This window comes from Papaver somniferum, chromosome 1 (genome assembly GCF_003573695.1).
Source record: "Papaver somniferum cultivar HN1 chromosome 1, ASM357369v1, whole genome shotgun sequence".
NCBI classification, from domain to species: Eukaryota; Viridiplantae; Streptophyta; class Magnoliopsida; order Ranunculales; family Papaveraceae; genus Papaver; species Papaver somniferum.
In genome coordinates, this window is record NC_039358.1 from 236,342,823 (window position 1) to 236,364,875 (window position 22,053).

Genomic DNA, 22,053 nt, shown 5'->3' on the forward strand with positions numbered 1-22,053 from the left:
TCTTCATGGAAAAAGCTAAAAAACCACTAATCCGAGGAAGATTGAAATTTCCCTATACCACTATTTACAACCACCACTGGAAAACCACTGAAATACAACTTTGAGCCTGCAAAATCAGGAAAAGAGATTAGAAACTCATATCCAATGTAAAGAAACTACTTTCTCTACACATTTAAAACAAAAGATTGAAAACTTTGCTGATATAAAAGAAAACAGAAATCAGGACAGAAAAATATCAAATTTCATGAAGAGACAAGTAATCATAGAACTAGAAAAACTATTTGCAAAGAAGGATTAACATCATTGAACTAATATTTCAAGAGGATTTGAAGACCCGAGTGTAGCAATATATGTCAAAGTACTGGAGTGATGATTATTATACCCCTTATAATTTTGCCCAATTTGGACTGTTATACTAGGGGCCTTTTAGTCATAAGGTTTTTTTTTTATCAATGTAGAAGCTGTAAAAATCTTTTTTTCTACTGCTGTATTACAAAGAAGTAACATATTTGAAATATTTTTTAGTAAAAAAAAACTGCAGAAATTGATCAAAAATCTTTTTTTTGAAGCATGAAATTGTATTTAAGTTACAAAGAAATAACACGAGGGTACATTGTACCCATAGAGTCTGACATTACAATAGGACCAATACACAATGGTGTTTTGTGGTACCAGATTGTTGTGGATAGATTTTCCATTGTGTTGTCATCTGCTGCTTTGTTTGCTAACCCGTCCGCCGCCTGATTTCCTTCCCTGTAATTATGTTTTATGGTGCAATGTAGAATTTGGGCCAATCTAAGATTGATTTCTGCTATCATATTGTTTAAGTACCAAGGTGGTTCGGCTGTCGAGGTTAAAAACCTTAGAAGATTTTCCGAGTCCGTTTCAAATTGCACCTTTGGCCATTCTCGATATGTAGCTGTTCTTGACGCTATGAGCATGGCCCAAGTTTCCGCAGTGAGCGCTGTTGTTATCCCTAGTGGTTGTGCAATTGCTAACATTGTGATAGCATTTTCGTTTCGGCAAATAATTCTCGCTCCTGCCAGTCCCGGATGTCCTTTAGCTGCTCCATCTGTGTTGATTTTGATCCAGTTCGAGTGGGGTTTACTCCATCCTACTAAAATTGTGATTGACTTGGGAAGTTGATGCATAATGTTTGTAGAAGATTGCATTCCTGGTAGTACCGGAGGGAGGTTCTGTTGAGCCCAGGTGTATTCATGTTGTAGGCGGGTATCCATTTGGAGTATGTTTGTTGGGCTTGTTTGCTTTTGCTTGTATACGACGTCATTTCTAGCTAGCCAAAGGGACCAGAAGAGAAAGCAGAATGTGGTGGTGGTTTCGTTATCGATTTTAGCCTGAAGAAGTAGGGATATAGATGTGTGTGGGTTTATTGGTGGGTGATTTGCAGAGTGGATATCCGGGGAAGCAGTAGGTTCCACGAATCCATAGCGAACGGACAATGTAGCAGGATATGCTGTGCAGTTTCAGGATCAGAATTGTATTGGGGGCAAAGATTGGAGTTGGCGAGGCGAATGTGATTGAGTAGTTGGAGGGTTGGTAAACCCCCGTTAAGTGCTTTCCACAGGAAAAGCTGTACTTTTGGTGGACATGGGAGCGTCCATAGGAAGTTGGTTGGAGGGGGTGATGGGTTGTGCTGCAATTGGTCTGAAATGTCTGTTAGGCATTTGTATCCTGAAGTCGTCGTGTATTTTCCTGATTTTGTGAAGGGCCAGATTATTCTATCCAACTGGTTTTCATGTGGAAGGTGAAGGTTGACGATTTTTTGCACTGAGTTTGGTGGGAGTATGCTCAGCTTTTCGTGGTTCCAAGACCGGGTTAATGGGTCAATAATATCAACTACTGATTTTATGGGGTAGCAAAGTGTTGGGTCTGTGTTATTTTCGAACTGAGGGATCCAGTTTGCTTGGATTGGGGTGGTGGAGTCGTTTCCTATCTGGTGAAAGAGATGTTTTTTCATGGTTGGTATGAGGGAAGTCATATTCCTCCATTGGGGGCTTGTGGACGAGGGAGGAGGAGGGATGTTTTGGAGGATTGGTTGATGTTTAAGGTATTTCTCGTTGTACAACGAGGCCACTATAGAGTTTGGTTTCTATGTATGTTCCAGATTCTCTTCATAAGGAGGGCCTTGTTATGCTCTTTGCTGCTTCGATTGTGGGATAATTTTAGCTTGCTTTCCCCGATAATTTCAGGTTCATCGGAGACAAATTCAGGTGATTTAGTAATGTTAACTAACTTGTCATCAATAGATTCAAGATTCATATCAACTTCGCAATTGAAATCTGCAGAACTAAACTGTTTATTCACACAAAGACCAATTTCCGCCTCTACAAGAATCCAACTCTTCCATATCGAATATCCGACTAATTAGTTCTTCTCTTCAAGATACTCTCATTTGGGAATCAACTGAGTCTCTGAAACTAGAACTTGACATACCTAATATTGGATCCATCATAGTATCACTAGGCTTAAAATTCAAGCTACCATAATATAACTTACTACATTGCAAAGTCAATACGCAGCAAATGTACATCAATTTACCGACCCAAAAAAAAAATACACATCCAAAGTATTGTCTGCTATCACATAAAAGTCTATCTATTTCTACTGACCATAATATGCTAGTGCAGTATGTTAATCGGTTTTCCGTTCCATATGTTTAAAAGGAGATGCAAGATTGCAATGTCTAGTGCAAAAAGTTAAGGCCACTTACACAACAATCTGCTATCACTTAGCAGTTTGATCCCCATTGCTGGCAGTTGTAGAAGGTAGGAAAAAAGGATCTTTTCTGTTTTCGTAGATATCAAATAAATAAAGCGAGTATCTTCTAACCAGCTTCTTGCAGTCACCAACCGCTTTAAAATCGAATTTCTCCAATTCTTTCAGAGACTTCTTAAGATCACCTTTGCAGTTGTTGTCCATCAGAAACTTGGCCAAAGTAATACACCTGTTCAGAGAAAATATCAATCCAGGCCAAAAGAGTATGAAAATGAAAAACCAAGAAAAGATACTACTGTTGAATCTTCCCATTTCCTATTTGTATTTGGAAATAATTATAATAAACGTTTTGCTGGCTGGTTTTCTTGCCCTGTGCATGTGCAGCCACAAGCAAGAAAAAAGCTTGCTCCCACTGCTCACGTGACAACTACAGATATGACATCTACCGAAGGCTGCAAACCTTTTATCTGCTAATCATGAAAAATTCGACCACTGCACTTTCTTGTGCCAACTCTATTCATAATCGATATACAAAGTCCACACTCAGCACAGAAATTAAATTTCATATTGATGAGTGAGGTAATGTCGACGCCAATTTCATATTTACAGGATCATCTAATTATGTCTCCACTAACTGCATTGAGAATTTAAAACCACGAGTTTGAATTAGATATAAAATGTGCTATAGATGACTGGGATAATGTATGATCTGTTGTGTTATGAGAAAAGGGACAAGTTAAGTCTTCAGAGTTCAGACGTTGTGATATACAAGTAATAATGCTCTAAGTACCGCTAAAGTGAGGGAATACTTTTCCAAGGTAAAGCCACATAACAGAGAAAATTCGCAGCAGATTATACAAAGAGTCCATGCAGCAAATTGAGCAATTGAACATAGACAGTATATAAATGTAAACCAATAAGCTTAAAGACTGTTGCAACATTGAACAAGCCAATGTATGGTAACTGCAAAAACAGCAATTTCATGCAGTTTTAAGTATAATAGAATTGGAAACGAAAGAAAGGTTTACAGGATTATTAATATACCTGAGTGTGTCACTCTCAATGACCAACCCCTTGGGAGATATTTCATCTTCGGTTATTTTTTGTCGATAGAGAGCACAAACAGCTCTCATACAGAGCTCAGGATCCTCTTCAAATGAAGAAAGCATATCATCCTCTGATTTCCATTTCATTTCGTGTTTGTTCCTATTACAATTTTTCGGCCCCAGCATATCCATTGCGCCAATAGAATCTTCAGATTCGCCAAGACTATCACCACCGTCATCTGAGTCTGAGACCAAGTTCACAAAATTTTCCTTACTCATCTCTAGATGAGCTTGAGATGACGATCCATGTTGAAATGGTCTCCCTTCCGAACAGCCCCAACCATTCCCTTCCTCAATGTTTCCACCCCCGCGTGCTAAATGTAGACTTCCAGAAGAAATGTTCGCAGCAGTGTATTTGGGAAATTCAGACTCTGATTCATGATCAACATACGCATTCAGCACCTTCTCTTCGGTTTTCAATTCATACACACGAGAATCCTTCCTCCCTCCACTGCTGGTTTCAGCATTAGGTTTGCTCATGTTGTCTTTATCTCTTTGGTTTTCACCAGCTTCAGTAATTTCATTCCGCAAACCCCGCACTTCAGACTCAATCTTTTCAGGATTACACAATTCTTCACATCTCACTGTTGAACTTTCCTTTCCATTCCTCCGGACTAGGCTGTCCAAATTAGAAACGCGAGACACTTCACAACGCATGGTTGAATTTCAGCTTCCATCTTCAGGACTAGACTCTCCAAATCGGAACACTTGTTTCTCCAATATTTAACTGCATTCTCATCTTCAGCAGCAGTCTTTTTAGTTTCTAACTCCGCATTCTTCTTCTCAAGCTCCAGTTTCTGCTTCTCAAGTTCCACATTCTTCTTCTCAAGCTCCATTTTCTGCTTCTCAAGTTCCAATGTCAATTCAAAACACTTACTTTTATAATGCTCAAGACTCTCCAATACAACCACAGGTTCCCCAATTTTTGTTAATGATTTTAGGTCTCCAGTCCTTTCCATTTTTTCCACCGTTTTCCGCTTCTCCCCAATTTTGGGAGAACCACCATCTTCTATGATTGTATTAGCTGGATTGAAAATTCCCAATTAGTTAGACAATGCTATGCAACAATTCCTCTGGGGGACTTAACAATGAATTTTCTCAGTTATCATATTTTAAACATGTAAGCAAACGAAATGAACAACAACAACAGCAAGAACCGATGTAAGTAAACTAAACGAACAACAACGTAAGAAGTCATTTATATGAAGATCTAAGAATTACTCACAGGTATCATCACTCGTAGCTGGTTGAATTTCTCCTGTTTCATCCTCTTCCGTTGCCGTCTTCCTCCGTTTCGAGCGCCTAATTTCCACAGGACCAGTAGCAGTACTACAACCTGCATCTGCACCTCCACCACCTCCACTTCTCTTCTTCTTCTTAAGATTCTTTTCATACTCTGCGTAATAATTGTAATGTTTTTCACAATAGTTGGTCTTAGGAACACTAGCATCAGCACCATGACTCATCCTAAAATTCTTGCATCTCCATCCTTTACCAGTTTGACAACAATACTGTTCATCTGGATGCAACTTCTTCGTCCCAACATTGGCAGAACCACATTCCATATCAGCTGGACAGAAAATTCCCAATTAGTTAGACAATGCAATGATTCTTACTCTTCCTTTGGGGGACTTAAATTAACCTTCAAATTTCCAATTAGTTAGAGAATGCAAAGAAACTACGAAATTATGAAAATTCCCTTAAAATTCCCAATTAGTTAGACAATACAATGAAACTATGAAATTTCTCAATCATTTATCATACAATTTAGACATATAAGGAAACAAAAGAAACAAAAACATGAAAAATCACAGAAATTAAAATACATTGAAACAACAAGAGAGAAATGTATAAAAGAATTACTCACTTGTAGGTGGTTGAATTCCTCCTGTTTCATCAAGGGACTGGTCCGTTATCTTCTTCCTTGATTTCGAGACCCTAGTTTTCACACCAGTAGCACTACAACCTTCACCTTCACCATCTCCACTTCTCTTCTTCTTGGTTGGAAGTTTACTCCTGTTTCTACAAAAATCTTCAAAAACTTTGTAATCTTTGTAATGTTTTTCACAAAATCTTAGTTTATTATCACTGCTCGCATTCTTGCATTTCCATTTCCCAAATCTTCTTCTGCAGATCTGTTCATCACCTGCAGCCTTCTTCTTAGTCTTCTTCCTCCCCATACAACAACAGCAAAGCAAAAATCTAATATTTTCTTAGAAATGAAATCAGAACTCTAATCCAAGTGAAGAAGAAGTAGATCTACAACAACATTTATGTCTATCCTCAAGTACAACTCTAGTAGGTGAGGTTTTCCTTTCTCTGTCTATTATACCCTTAAAAATTTTCCCTGTTGTGAAACTCGTAGGAGGGGCTTTTTAGTCATAAGATTTTTTTTACTGTAAAAGCTGTAGTAATCTATGTTTTTACAGCTGTCCGGTCCTGTAATGAAGTAAAATCTACCATACACGACTGGCTATGGGGAAATGGGGTTGAATGACCTCTCATTGATGGGTCACGTCAAACTCTCAAATAGACGTCCTGCAAATAAAGGGCACACCACAATCAGAGAGAAGGAAGTTTGTAGAGGTTGACCACTCAGGACTCGACCTTGGCTTAAAGTCAGCTGGAAATTTTGACTTTGAGCTTCAGGTCAGCTCACTATTAAATGTAGTATCATTTATGTCCAAAATCTTTCGTCTGCCATATCTATGTCAATGAAATTTGCCCGTGGCCCATGGGAAATAGTCTCAGCTGGATAATAAGTGCAAATGAGAAAGGAAAGAAATGGTACTCTTATGGAACAAGCACAGCATCCACATTCAAGTAGTACAGAACACTATTGTATACCATGTAACATGCTTCAGTGAAGCCAAACGGTCTGACACCAACAGTGGCTGTGATGATTCTTCACAACCTATAATGCCAGATTCAGAATACCTCCAGCATCACACTGTGTCATCAAAGCACTACAAGAGCAACTGCTGGGACAAAGATAGCCTGTAAACTACTGTGCACACAGTTCGTAGGAAATAAACTTGCAAATGTGGAAATCCTGTAGTTATCATAGTATAACAACACTTGGAAATGCAATTAGCAAACCAGCGAATTCCTCATTTAGTCATGTACACATTTCAACCCAGAAACCGCAAGAAATTGCATTACCTGTCAAACAATCAGAACTGGCAGCTTGCAAACAAGAATTGAACCACTGGTAATGTAGTATTACAAATTGAAACACTAGTTCTAAAAACTTGAAGAACTAATTTGAAAGCACTAAATCAAAGCATTTGAATAAGAGAATCAGTTTCTGAAATTCCACTTGATTTTGAGCAGAACCACATAATGAAAGAATCAAAGAACCTCCTACAAGAAGACCTATTAATGAAAGATCACCATTAGGTAGTAATCCTCATCATGGTGTTGGTAGACTTTCACAGTAGATGATTTGCCTTTCCGGGATACTAGATGCAAAGGTTTGAGAAGCAAGAACTGACAAATCTGAACAAATTGAATTGTGTAACATATATAATAAGACTCAGAACCTTTGCATCTAGAGAGGACAGAGGAGGCAGTCTACTAACTGCAGATGGTTTTGGCAGGCTGGGCTGTCTCAACTTTGCCTTCATCAGAATAAAATTATATTTCAAACTTAACGTCTTACGAAAACTAAACCACACAATAAGTGCTAATGAAACATAAATACAACAAGTTAGGCAGACCCCAAGAGATGCACCTTTCTGTAACCAGAACATTTTGCAAAACAGAATTTGTCAGACCCCAAGAGATGCACTCACAACACTAGATTTCGTTATTCATGCAGACTATAAAACAACAATCAACAACCTTGTTACTAGTTCTATTGAAAAAATTAAGAGACATTGCAATCCAAAAAAATAATTGGGGGTAATCTAGTTTTAATTTCAGCCATAAGATTTTACGCATAACATTATCAGTTCCCTGGGCTAAACAAGGATTGTTTTTTCTCCATGTAGATACTAAAACAACCTGAAGTGTGACAGCCATAATATCACATTGGAGACTCAATACATATTTAGAAAGTCAATACAACCATCTAGTATATTAACCAGTTTTCCATTTCATATGTGTACAAAATTAGAGGAGGTAAAAAGGATATGCAAGTGAAGGCCACTTACACTTATACAACAGTCTATCACTTAGAAGTTTAATCTCCATGGCTGGCAGTTGTAGCTGGACGGAAAAACGGATCTCTTCTGTTTCGGTAGATGTCGAATAAATGCATCGAGTATCTCCTAGCCAGCTTCTTGCAGTCATCAACCGCTTTAGAATCTAATGTCTCCAACTCTGTCACAGACTTCTTGAGGTCACCTTTACAGTCCTCATCCATCAGAAACTTGGCCAAAGTAGTACACCTGTTGAGAGAAAATATCAATCTATGCCAATAGTGTATGAAAACGAAAAACCAAGAAAAGATGATACTGTTGGTTCTTCTCAATTCCAGTTTGTAGTTCTGAATAACTTTAGCCATTTTCCAGGCTGGCTTTCCTGCCCTTTGCACGTGCAGCCACGCGCAAGAAAATTGCTTACTCCCGCTGTTCACATGACAGCTACAGATATAAAATATGGGGAAGGCAGCAAATCCTTAATCTGACAATCATGGAAAAGTCTACCACTAAACTTTCATGTTCCACCCAACTCTGTTGATAGTTGATATACAAAATCCACAGTCAGTGCAGATACCGAATTTTCATGTCAATGCCTGAGGTAGTGTCGACGCCAATCGATACAATTTACAGGATCATCTAATTATATCTCCACTAACTGGATTGAGAATTCACAACCACAAGTTTGCAAAAGAAATAGAATGTGTTATATTTTGACTGGTATATGAGAAAAGTGTAGATTATGATATGGTCATTTCCTTTGATTCCTGAGAATAAAGACAAGTCTTAAGACGTGATGATATACAAGTAATAATGCTCTAAGTACGGCAAAAGTGAGAGCATACTAACAGAGGACTTGCATGATTCGTGTCATATGGCTATTTGCGATGTTAATAAAATGGTCTATAAATTTCCCAGCAGAATATGAAAAGAGTCCATGATGTAGATTGAGCAACATATTGAACATAGACAGTATATAAATGTAAATCAACAATTTACGAAGCCTTGCAACAAAAAAAGTACTTATGTAGTTTTAAGTATAATGGAATAGGAAATGAAGGAAAAGTGTACAGAATTCTTAATTTACCTGAGTGTGTCACTGTGAATGTACAACCCCTTGGGTGATATTTCGTCTTCTGATATTTCCTGTCGATAGAGAGCACACACAGCTTTCACACAGAGCTCAGGATCCTCTTCAAACGAAGAAAGCAATTCAGGCTCAGATTTCCATTTCATTCCTTTCTCGTCATTCACGTTCCTATATTTCATCGCCAACATGTCCATAAGGTCACGATGAGAATTTTTTGAATCAACGGAACCATCAGAATCTTCAGAATTGCCAAGACTTTCACCACCGTCATCTGAAACCGAGTTAGCAAAAGGCTCCTTACTTATATCCAAATGATCTTGAGATGATGATCCATGTTGAGATGGTCTCTCTTCAGAACTGCCAAGACTTTCACCACCGTCGTCTGAAACCGAGTTAGCAAAAGGCTCCTTACTTATATCCAAATGAACTTGAGATGATGATCCATGTTGAGATGGTCTCTCTTCCGAACTGCCCCAACCCTTCCTTTCTTCAACGTTCTCACCCCCACTTGGTAAATGCAGACTTCCAGAAGAAATGTTCATAGCAGAGTATATGGGAAATTCAGACAATGAATCATGACGTTTATTGACGCCAACATCATACGCATTCAGCACATTCTCTTTGGTTTTAAACCCACACACATGAGAATCCTCCATCCCTCCACAGCTTTCACCACTTTGAGTAATTTCATTCTGCAAACCCCGTGCTTCGGCTTCAATCTTTTCAGAATTACACAACTCTTCACATCCAAATATTGAACTTTCATTTCCATTCCTCGGGACTAGGCTCTCCAAATTGGAAAGACGAGACGCTTCACATCTCAATGTTGAATTTTCGATTTCCATCCTCTGGACTAGACTCTCCAAATCAGAACACTTGCTCTTCCAATATTTAACAGCATCCTCATCTTTAGCAGCAGTTTTTCTAATTTCTAACTCCGCATACTTACCCTGGAGTATAGTGCACTCCACATTCTTCTTCTCAACCTCCACTTTCTGCTTCTCAAGCTCTTCTTTCTGCTTCTCAAGCTCCACTTTGTTCTTCTCAAGCTCCAATTCCTTCTTCTCATAGTTACCCTGGAGTTCAGTGCACTCCACATTCTTCTTGTCGAGCTCCAAATTCTTCTTCTCAAGCTCCAGTTTCATCTTTTCAATCTCTACTTTATTCTTCTGAAGCTCCACAGACAATTCAATACACTTAGTTTTATAATGCTCCAGACTCTCCATTTCAATTACAGGTTCCCTAATTCCTGTCAATGAAGTTAGTTCTCCAGACGTCGTCTCGACTTCTTTCCTCGTTGTCCCAATATTGGTAGAACCACCACCTACAATTCCATCAGCTGAATAGAAAATCCCCAATTAGTTAGATATTGCAATGACTCTTACTCCTTTCCGGGGAACAACTCACAAGGGGGTTTAACATATGAAACTACGAAATTTCACAATTACTGAAACATATAAGCAGACCAAACCAAAAGAGGGGAAATCAGTTACTCACAGCTGGTATGATTAGTAGGTGATTGAATTCCGCCTGTCCTGTCATCTTCCTCCGTTAGCTGCTGCTTTTTCGTCCGTTTCAAGCATTTTGAATCCCTAGTTTCAACAACAGGTTCACTAATTCCTGATGATGATTTTAGTTCTCCAGACCTTTCCGTTCTTTCGACTTTCTTCGTCTTTGCCCCAATTTTGGCAGAGCCACCGCCTACAATTCTATCAGCTGGATAGAAAATCCCCAATTAGTTAGACATTGCAGGGATTCTTACTCCTTTCGAGGACTAATTCATAAGGGGTTCAACAGATTAAACTAGGAAATTTCTGAATTATTAAAACATGTAAGCAAAGGAAACCAAAAGGGGAAATGCAAGTTTCGAGTTACTCACAGCTGGTATGATTAGCAGATGGTTGAATTCCTCCTGTCAGGTCATCTTCCTGCTTCCTCCGGAGTTTCAAGCATTTTGAATCCCTAGTTTCTATATCACTGTTACAATCATCAAATTCATCAGCATCATCTCTACTTCTCTTCTTCTTACGCTGCTGCCTCATATTGAAATGTTTTTCACAATATTTATAATTATCGTCTGCGCCAAAACTCTTTATCATTCTGAAATTCTTGCATCTCCATTCTACTCCATCATTCATACAACAACGTTGTTCATCTGGAGGTAGGATTGAACTCCGCTGCTGATTCTTCATTTCCTCCTCCTCCTTGTTGTTTTTGGTTAGATCTAGAGTTTCAGACTCATAAAGATGATGATAACGCTTCTTTATAATTGAAGGGTTGTTTCTGAAGAAATTGATGTGAAGATTGTAATGTTTTTGACAAAATTGTAGATCGTTATCACACCTCACCTTCTTGCATTTGTTTCTTTTGAATCTGCAAAGCTTTTCATCACCAGCGGCCGCCATTTCTGAGTTCTCTTTATCGCACAGAAAGAAATATAATGCCCTAGAAATCTCGAATACAGAATTGGGGAAAAACTTTATGAAGCTTCCTCCAAGTGGGGAAATGGGCTTTCAAAACGTCTACCAGGGTTTTTAGACATGTTTCTTTACAAGCTGTAAGAAAAATTCTACTGCGCTAATTATAATGAGGTAAATCATAACGAGGTAAAAGATAAAAAATTCTCCCGAACACCTTTACCTTTAATTTTGATCAGTAAGGGGAAATCCGGTAAGATGAGTAAATGCTCAAATATAAAAGTTTACCCATCCCGTCTCAAATTGAACCAGAGGCCTAACATAAGATGGTCGGCTCAATTAGTGACAACCGGTGTTAACTAGGTCGAGCGCCGGCTTCAATGAATGTCTCTGACTGAACCGATCGGTCCTTTTCCAGCCGGTAACGACTATTTTTATTCGACAGTCATAATTTCATTTTCTATAAATTCAAATAATTTGAACTTTAAAATCACACCTCCTAACTCCAAAATTCTTATAGTTTAGACTCTTTAACTATTAATTACCAAAAAATGGTACTTCATCACAATACCAAAATATTTCAATAGAAAATGTTTCTCAACAAAAATGTCGCGGTTCGAAATATAGTATTGATGAAGATAAAGCTATTTGCACAGGTTACGTAACATTTATTCATGATTCTATCAATGGTATTCAACAACATCATAATACTCTTTGGGGGAATTTTTTTTAAACGATTTGATCAGGAATCTGGGAATATACCAAAACATAATGCTTCGAGGTTGTCGAGTCGTTTTCATTCAATCATCTAAAGACGTCAACTTATTGGTTGCTTTGATAATGGAAATGGCTCGTCAAACAGGGAGCAGTGAAACTAAAGTCGATTTGGTAAGTCGCATGGTGGAATTGATTTTTAAAACATGTTATCTTTGTTGTTGTTAGAGCATTGCTCGGTCGAACTCGCATGGCGTTGCTATCTCAAGCATGTTTGTCAATGTTAGTGATCAAAACGATACGTCTTGATTTCTATCCTATATAGCTAAAGGTCTCGGACTAGGATAGAAAGTGTAGTTGAGCTCAAGACTCCATGGAAATCATCATACAAGACGAAGGACTACTCAAGGAACTGGTGGATCTTCATCGACTAAAAGGTATGTGGAGACTTGAACTTATCTGTCACTCAAAAGTCTATCTACTACTCTTGAGACAAAAGTCGTTTTTATATATAGACTTTCATTATACACATTTGTTATTTCGAGCCGAGTGTCAGTCGCCTATCTATTTCTCGAAATATGTGTTGGTAAGCTTTCGCTTTAGCCAAATTCATCTTTACCTAGTGACGAATGTCATGTTATTTTTCAATCACTTTGGAAATTGCTCTGACGAAAAATGGTCTGTGAATAACGGCTATATAACATCCTCTGAGAATGTTTCAATGATTGAAATGAGAGTTTAGATTACATAACCATTGGTAGGATATAAGCATTGTTGTGGAAACATATATATGTATAAGTCCTTATTCCTTGAACCAAAGTTTGCGAACTTTGTTGATCAAGAGAAACGGAATGTGGCATGAGCCAATTCTGCGAACTGGCGGAAGTTCTCGACCCGAGAATTTCTGCTGGAGTTTGTGATCTCCTTATGTGAGCTTAAGTCCGTGAACCCAGTCCGCGAACTTGAGCAGGTTATATCTAAAATCGGTTGTTCTTGAACTTATGTTTATATAAACTAAGGAATGCTTTTGGAAACCGTGGCTATAAAGTTCATGAACCGATTCGAGTGAATCAAACCATTTTTGCTTCGATCGTGTCTTGTGTAGTTACATAAGATCTAAGCAATTGAACAACTCTCTAACTAGTTCATTTGAGTCATTTGAACTAGTTATGGTGAAGAAGAATATGGTGGATATGAAAGTGATCATATGGCTAACCATTTGGTTAACTATTGTTGAACCAACAAATGTTAATGTTTGGGAACGTATACATAAACCCAAAATTGGACATTTCATTTGTGTGTAACAAGCTAAGTTTTCGATCCAACGGTTGAGAAATATTAGCTTTAATCTAATCAGGTTTTCATCTAACGGTGAATATTGAATGCTTTGTTACCAAGCTAACATTGATTGCAAACCCTGATTTGAAAGACTATATAAAAGAGAACTCTAGCAACTGGGAAACCTAATCCCCACACCTTACGTGTGATACTAGATGCATAACTAGAGTCGATTCTCCTTTAACCTTTGGTTTCTTCTTCTAAAACCAGGTTAACGACTTAAAGACTTCACTGAGATTGTGAAGCCAGATCGATACTAATTTTCTTATAGTTGTGTGATATGATCTTGCATCTTCTATCGTTACGAGTACAATTGTAATAATTGGCTCGAGATTTATATCTCCGATAGGAAAGATAGAAAAGTAATCACAAACACTTCGGCTCATCGTTTGTGATTCCAAAATATCTTTTTTCACTGCGTCGATTAAGATTATTGTGAGGTGATTGATAATACTAGGCTGTTCTTCGGGAATATAAGTCTGGTTTATCGATTGGTTCATGTTCACCTAGATTTATCTAAAGCCGGAACAAATCTCGTAGGTATATTCGTTGGAGACGGATTTATCTATTACCCTAGACTTTTCTGTGTGATACAGATTTGTTTATTAAAGTCTTCGATTTTGGGTCGTAGTAACTCTTAGTTGTGGGTGAGATCAGCTAATTAAGGGAATCAAGTACGTAGCATCCTGCTGGGATCAGAGACGTAAGAGCATAATTGTACCTTGGATCAGTGTGAGATTGATTGGGGTTCAACTACAGTCCAGACCGAAGTTAGTTTGGAGTAGGCTAGTGTCTATAGCGGCTTAATACAGTGTGTGTTCAATTTGGACTAGGTCCCGGGGTTTTTCTGTATTTGCGGTTTCCTCGTTAAAAAAATTCTGATGTCTGTGTTATTTCTTTTCCGCATTATATTTTGTTATATAATTGAAATATCACAGGTTGTGCGTTGTTCAATCAATTAGAATATCCGACCTTTTGGTTGTTGATTTAAATTGATTGACACTTGGATATTGGTCTTTGGTACCATCCAAGTTATCTCTCTAGTATTTGATAAAGACTCGCAAATTTCTATTTGCTTGAGTATATATCAAATCGAGAGATTGAGATATAAACTCTTTGATATACTTTTTATCTAGATTGAGTCTGACTGTCTAGTTGATTCTCTAGAACGTATATTGGAGTTTGTCCATGCAGAATGCTAAGCGAAATATTGGGTGTGGTTGTTGTACCCCCACTTTTTCAATTGGTATCAGAGCAGGCAAACACGTTTAAGACCTTACAAGTGTGTGTTTGTGGAGATCTGACTCTATGGACAGAGGTGTTATCTCAATTAACGTACCACCAGTCTTCGATGGATCTAATTACTTATGGTGGAAAATCGTTATGCGAGCTTTTCTTCAAGCACGTGATTTTCAATAATGGGTATATGTTGTTAATGGCTATAATGCTCCCGTCGTGGTAGTTCGAGATGTAAACGTTCCCAAGCCTAATGGTGAATACACCCCTGCCGAGATAAATGTTGCAAAGCAAAATTCCGACAGTTTGAATGCCATTATACATGTCATTACCCCAAATCTTCACCACCATGTGTAGAAACGCACGATGTCTAAAGATGCGTGGGATATCTTAGAAACCGTTTTTGAAGGTAATGCCAATGAAAAGGAAGCTAGGATTCAAAACCTTAATTCCGATTGGGAAAACCTTCGTATGGCAGATGAAGAAACATTTGATGAGTTTAATCACAAAGTGTCTGAAATTGTTAATGCATCCTTTGTATTGGGTAAGACTATTCCTGAAAAGGACATTGTGATGAAAATTCTCAGATCGCTGCCATCTAGATACGACTCTAAGAATCATCCCATCATTGAGGGAAATAACCTTGATACTTGATGGTATTTTTCAATGATGTTGTAGTAAGATGATTCGTTCACTCAGATTTGTTGAGAATTTGTTTTAAGACTTAATAAAGAAAATAAGGAAAAATATATATACAAAAAATTTCACATGATGAAGAGAGACCGGGACTCGGGATTTCACTACTTTTCATATTGTTGTGGTTCAATCATTACTTCTAGACAATATAACTCAAACAAAAGAAGTTGTGACTCTAGTTCTTTGCCAAAAATAGATATCATAAAATATTATTTGTAAGTTAAAAGCATGACGCATCTGAAGTAACTAAAACTAAGCATGCGGCATCTAACAAAGTAACAAGTAATTAATAGAAATCATAAAACAATTAAATCTATGCAAAAAGTCAATAAAAGAATTAATTCATTTACCACAATCATAAAAAGTTGCTTCCTCCGTTGTCCCGGTGGTGGGGTTTAGCTTCTCATGGTGAAAACATATCAAAGGAATTTTTCATTGCTCAAAAAGGTGCTTACAAGGATGAAAAGGGAGGAACAACAATTAAAACCGGGTTTGTAACATTATAATTGTTACAAACCGAAGTGTTACAAAGAATAACTGTAACTGTCGCAGAAGACAGTCTTATCTCTTAACATGAACGACAATTTTTTACGACTGTATTTGGCAGTCTGTTCTTCGTGTTCGTCGTGTTCTACAGCAGCAGAAAAATATTCTCTGCAACTCGTCCAATCTCTTCTCTGTATCTCTATATTCTCCTCCCCAACTCTCCATCCCCCTCTCTGGTGCCCGAGAACCTATTTTATACTCAACAGGGTCATCCAATCTCTGCATTAACTCCGGAAATCTCTTCATAACTCGCCACTGAAAAAAATATTCTCGGGAATATTTTCTTCCCTATTTTACCTCCTCACACGTTAATTCTCTGCCAGCACACTCTGAACAGGTCAATACAGGTTCCAGAATGTTGATCGAGTCATCAAAACATGTTCAAACTCTTCAAAACCCGTGAAATCTTCTTCCCGAGAAAGTGTTGCTCTGTTTACTTCTACGCGAGAATCAAGCCAATTTTAATCGATCAAATCACTTATGATAGTTTTGTTGGGACATATCCAAACTACCCAACAAATTTCATCCCTTTAGTCTACCTAGAACTCCTTCAAACTTCGATCAAAAATCACACAGTTTTGTTCTTCATTTTCCCGCCAAAATGAAATTTGGAATTTGTTAAAGAAGGTCACCCCTTATCCAGTGGTCGCCCCTTATCCGTTGCTGGAGTCCGAATAACATATGTCCTCTGGGGTGCCTTTAACAACTTTTTGAGCCGAATTTTCCATCAATATTTATTTCCAAAAAATACCTACAAACACACAAAACACCATAATAAGTACGAAATCGAGTACTAACAATACGAAACATTGAGGACAAATTAGACACATAAATGCGTCTATCAATACTCTATCCAGAAGTTCCCTTACTGGAAAGTTGAAAATTTTCGATCTTGAACTTAAACAAAGAGAGAAACATCATCTTGGTAACAATCTTGTTGCTGCATCTGATTGTAAGTCTCGATGTTCTAAATTGACTGACAATAGAAATGATAATTGCTTTAATTCAATCTTGGGACTGTTTATACAACAGCTTAAGAAATCTATTAGACAGAGGAAAACAAAGTCTCAAAAGAAAGCTCAGTCGATCAATAAAAGGGTTCAAAAAAACTATGTCAACAATTCTAGTTTCAAGTGCTATAGAAGTGTTCACAATGCTTCTATTCATCTTGATGCGGAGAAAAGCGAGATAACTAAAGCATGGATGGCTACTCTTGACTACTGTCCTGAGGATGAAGTTTATGATGGTTCTCTTAATCTATTTGCTGATAATCACGTGTGTCCTCCTAACAGTCCTGATTATTCCATGTTAAACAATCTTACTTCCTCAGAAATAGTCAACCTGAAAACGTAGTCTTAATTAAAAGGACTGAAAATATGGAATGCCAACTGTATAACTTAAAATTGGAGATGAACAATCGTGAGTCTTACAAGACGACCTTGTACTGCCAAAAAATTTCTCCTGATTCTATATCATTCTTAAGTCACCTTGACAACAAGGATGATACAAAAGATCACAAGGATTTATCTATTCTCAAGATTTCCTCATGTGATCATCAGGATCATCCTAAAACCTGTGACACCTTGAAACAGGAAAAGTACTCTTCTATCAAACGTCGTTTTCATAAGAAGAAAAAGAAATCTCGTACAAGACCCTCATCTTTTGTAAAAGAGATTTCAAAAAGAATGCAAGGTTTACGAAAATCAACAATCAAGGTATTCAAATATGTGCTAAAAGAAAGATTTAATGAAGTACATAACTCTTCCTTCTTAAAAACAAGACAGAAACAAAGTATATCAAATACTTCATCCCCTCGAAAGAAGTTACCAAGTCCTGTAGAGGATTGGAACAATTACAGTTTGTAATACTGTTTTAATGATTCTTGTCTATCCCCCTTAGGCAAAAATCATGATCTTCAAAGAGGGTTGTGATAATTTATGTCTGTAATTGTTTTAGCCTAGAACTGTTTTATTTTCAAACGGATTTTTCTTCATAGACTCGTTCTGAGGATAATCTTTTAGGGTTTTGGTCAAAGGTTATTTTGGATATTTATTCCTTATCCTCGGTTCCTTTTTAAATGAAGTTTTTCTCCTTTGCATAAACATTTCATCTATCTCTTCCATCATGTCCTCTTCAAGTCTTTCAAGCAAGGAAAGTGATGTTTGGACTGTTCTCTTTCCTTCTACGAAGATACGGTTTGATTCTTCTGATAATGCGATGAGCCCTGATCTTCACGGCTCTTCTCTGGACGGGAACGTCTCTGTTTCTCATTTTGATAAGCTCTCTTTAACCATGAATCTCGTTTTGGAACAAGATTGTGCCCTAAAAAGTGAACTTAAAACTTCTTCCAAGAAACTTGAAGAAAAGATGGATCATCTGGAGTCAAGAATTGATCTGATCGAAGATGATCTTGATAAATACAGAGAATATGAGAAGAGTTTTCAAAGTAAGTGAAATGCTTAATAGGAGTTTATTTGTCTAGTAAATCTTCTATTTTCTTGTTTTTATTAGAAGAATAACTAGAGTTTGGAATAGCCATTATTGTGATTACACATAGCTATGTCCAACGTTTTCATCTTCATGTTTTTAGATTTATTGGTTTTAATTTTAAATTTGTTTGGAAGATGATTTTTGCAGTATTAATCTTTATGGTTTTATATATTGCAATATTGTTATGGGATATGTGTGTTTACGTCCGTGAACTTTAACTGTCCCATACCTTGTCAAAAGTAAAGTCTTTCATATGTCGATATGCATGTATTGATAAAAGAATGAATAGACTTTTGACAAATACAAAAGTTAAGCCTATTATGTCAATTATTGATGGAAGATAGGTTAAAATCTTTTCTTTTCAAGGATTATGTCTATTGAATGTCGTTATGTGAATAGTGATGGAAAATAGAATGAATCCTTGTGTATTTCGCAGTAATTGATCTTCCCTGATCCATATGTATTACTGTGAGGCTCCGTAAAGTGTCTTATGTTGAGCGTTGAACGACCAAGTTGATTATTTCATGATTAGCTATGTTGTTGTTCCGTAAGGTAATTTATGTCGAGCATATTCAACTAAATTTATCACCTTGTTTGGTTATTTAGTTGTTGCTCCGTAAGTTTTCTTATGTCGAGCACGACCAATTAAATTGATTACTTTTGTGATTAGTTTGATTGTGTATTTCGATTAGATTAATTATGGGTTCTTTTGTAATTAATCTAATTGTATATTTTGAGTCTCCATAAGTTCACTTATGTTGAGCATTTGTCGATTAAATTAATCATGGGTTCTCTTGTGGTTAGTTTAATTGAATATTTTGGATTCAAATTCATACTTGTATGTGATTTGTTATGTCCAAAGAAATCCTTCTTTTCCTTCGAAATTAAGGTCGCTCTTGTTGTTCTCTCGGGAATGAAATTTTATGGGGGAGAGTTCTTTTGAACTTGTGCTTAATTGCCAAATCTTTGTGGGGAGTGCGGCTGTGGAATATTATAAGGGTTATCTTGTATCTTTACAAACTCCTTGATGAATGCATTTAGCTTCGGCTTTATGATTGCATCTAAATAAGATGATATACTTTTGCTTTCTTTTGGTCAAGAAATGTCTCTTTCCGAAATGTCATTAGGATCCCGTTCTTGTACCTTTGCCAATTTTATTGACAAAAAGGGGGAGAATTAATATGTAGTTCACACTACACATACATATGGTTTTCAGATCATTATATAAGGGGGAGTGGTTTCCATGTGAGATGGAGTATTGACTAAGGGGGAGTAATACATATCACCATAGTATTGTTGTTGAAGTTGTGATACAATTGGACTTTGACGCTGTGTAATGATACTATGACACTGTATAACAATGATTGAGGACTATTGTTTTCTTGTTGTTATAGCTACGAATTTTCAACAACGATAATACTAAACTTACAACCTTTGGGATCATTGAAGTACTTGGAAGTGACGAAGATTTCGAGTAATGTAGAAGATTAGGCATGTGGAATAGGAGCTAGAAAAGTTAATTTATTTATTTTTTGTATTCCATATGTATTAATAGTTTTGTCAATTAAATTGACAAAGGGGGAGATTGTTAGAGCATTGCTCGGTCGAACTCGCATGCGTTTTTATCTCAAGCATGTTTATCAATGTTAGTGATCAAAACTATAAGTCTTGATTTCTAGCCTATATAGCTAAAGGTCTCGGACTAGGATAGAAAGTGTAGTTGAGCTAAAGGCTCCATGGAAATCATCATATAAGACGAAGGACTACTCAAGGAACTGGTGGATCTTCATCGATTAAAAGGTATGTGGAGACTTGAACTTATCTGTCACTAAAAAGTCTATCTACTCTATCTCCTACTCTTGAGACAAAAGTCGGTTTGATATATAGACTTTCATTATACATATTTGCTATTTCGATCCGAGTGTAACTCGCCTATCTACTTCTCGAAATATGTGTTGGTAAGCTTTCGCTTTAGACAAATTCATCTTTACCTAGTGATGAATGCCATGTTATGTTTCAATCACTTTGGAAATTGCTCTGATGAAAAATGGTCCGTGAATAACGGTTATATAACGTCCTCTGAGAATGTTTCAATGATTGAAATGAGAGTTTAGATTACATAACCATTGGTAGGATATAAGCATTGTTGTGGAAACACATATATGGATAAGTTCTTATTCCTTGAACCAAAGTTTGCGAACTTTGTTGATCAAGAGAAACGGAATGTGGCGTGAGTCAAGTTCGCGAACTCAGTCCGCGAACTGGGAAAATTCTCGACAGTCAAGTTCGCGAACTCAGTCCGCGAACTGGGAAAGTTCTCGACCCGAGAATTTCTGCTGGAGTTTGTGAACTCCTTCCGTGAGCTTAAGTCCACGAACCCAGTCCACGAACTTGAGCAGGTTATATCTAAAATCAGTTGTTCTTGAACTCACGTTTATATAAACTAAGGAATGCTTTTGCAAACCGTGGCTATAAAGTTCATGAACCCGTTCGAGTGAATCAAACCGTTTTTGCTCCAATTGTGTCTTGTGTAGTTACAAGATCTAAGCAATTGAAAAACTCTCTAACTAGTTCATTTGAGTCATTTGAACTAGTTATGGTGAAGAAGAATATGGTGGATATGAAAGTGATCATATGTCTAACCATTTGGTTAACTATTGTTGAACCGACAATTGTTAATGTTTGGGAACAGCTACATAAACCCAAAATTGGACATTTCATTTGTGTGTAACAATCTAAGTTTTCGATCCAACGGTTGAGAAATATTAGCTTTAATCTAATCAGGATTTCATCTAACGGTGAATATTGAATGCTTTGTTACCAAGCTAACATTGAGTGCAAAACCTGATTTGAAAGATTATATAAAGGAGAACTCTAGCAACTGGGAAACCTAATCCCCACACCTTACTGTGATACTAGTTGCATAGCTAGAGTCGATTGTCCTTTAACCTTTGGTTTCTTCTTCTAAAACCAGGTTAACGACTTAAAGACTTCATTAGGATTGTGAAGCCAGACCGATACTACTTTCCTTGTAGTTGTGTGATATGATCTTGCATCTTCTATCGTTATGAGTACAATTGTAATAACTGGCTCGAGATTTATATCTCCGATAGGCAAGATAGAAAAGTAATCAAAAACACTTTGTCTCATCGTTTGTGATTCCATAATATCTTTTTCGTTGCGTCGATTTGAATTATTGTGAGGTGATTGATAATACTAGGCTGTTCTTCGGGAATATAAGTTCGGTTTATCAATTGGTTCCTATTCACCTTGATCTATCAAAAGACGGAACAAAACTCGTAAGTATATTCGTGGGAGACGAATTTATCTATTACCGTAGATTTTTCTGTGTAATACAGATTTGTTTATTAAAGTCTTCGACTTTGGGTCGTAACAACTCTTAGTTGTGGGTGAGATCATCTAAGGGAATCAAGTACGTAGCATCCTGTTGGGATCAGAGACGTAAGAGCATAATTGTACCTTGGATCAGTGTGAGATTGATTGGGGTTCAACTACAGTCCAGACCGTAGTTAGTTTAGAGT

At 37.2% G+C, this 22,053-nt stretch overlaps 2 protein-coding genes across 4 annotated transcripts; both read right to left on the reverse strand.

Moving 5' to 3' along the window:
• Positions 1–2,472: 2,472 nt before the first annotated feature.
• Positions 2,473–6,119, reverse strand: LOC113320080. Its single transcript, XM_026568019.1, has 4 exons — positions 5,710–6,119; positions 5,068–5,412; positions 3,781–4,866; positions 2,473–2,965 (listed from the first exon to the last, which is right to left on the reverse strand). The coding sequence occupies exons 1-3, from the start codon at positions 6,020–6,022 to the stop codon at positions 4,457–4,459; spliced, it is 1,068 nt and encodes a 355-aa protein (XP_026423804.1). The 5' UTR covers positions 6,023–6,119; the 3' UTR covers positions 2,473–2,965; positions 3,781–4,456.
• Positions 6,120–7,726: 1,607 nt separating this feature from the next.
• On the reverse strand, positions 7,727–11,734 carry LOC113320091 (nuclear-pore anchor-like). Of its 3 annotated transcripts, none has more exons than XM_026568027.1 (4): positions 10,954–11,734; positions 10,572–10,790; positions 9,072–10,413; positions 7,727–8,413 (listed from the first exon to the last, which is right to left on the reverse strand). In XM_026568027.1, the coding sequence occupies exons 1-4, from the start codon at positions 11,477–11,479 to the stop codon at positions 8,026–8,028; spliced, it is 2,475 nt and encodes an 824-aa protein (XP_026423812.1). In that variant the 5' UTR covers positions 11,480–11,734; the 3' UTR covers positions 7,727–8,025. The 3 variants fall into 3 exon arrangements, with proteins under 3 accessions (XP_026423812.1, XP_026423819.1, XP_026423827.1); XM_026568034.1 differs by having other exon boundaries at positions 7,727–8,233; positions 10,954–11,730; XM_026568042.1 differs by having other exon boundaries at positions 8,193–8,518; positions 10,954–11,733.
• Positions 11,735–22,053: the final 10,319 nt, after the last annotated feature.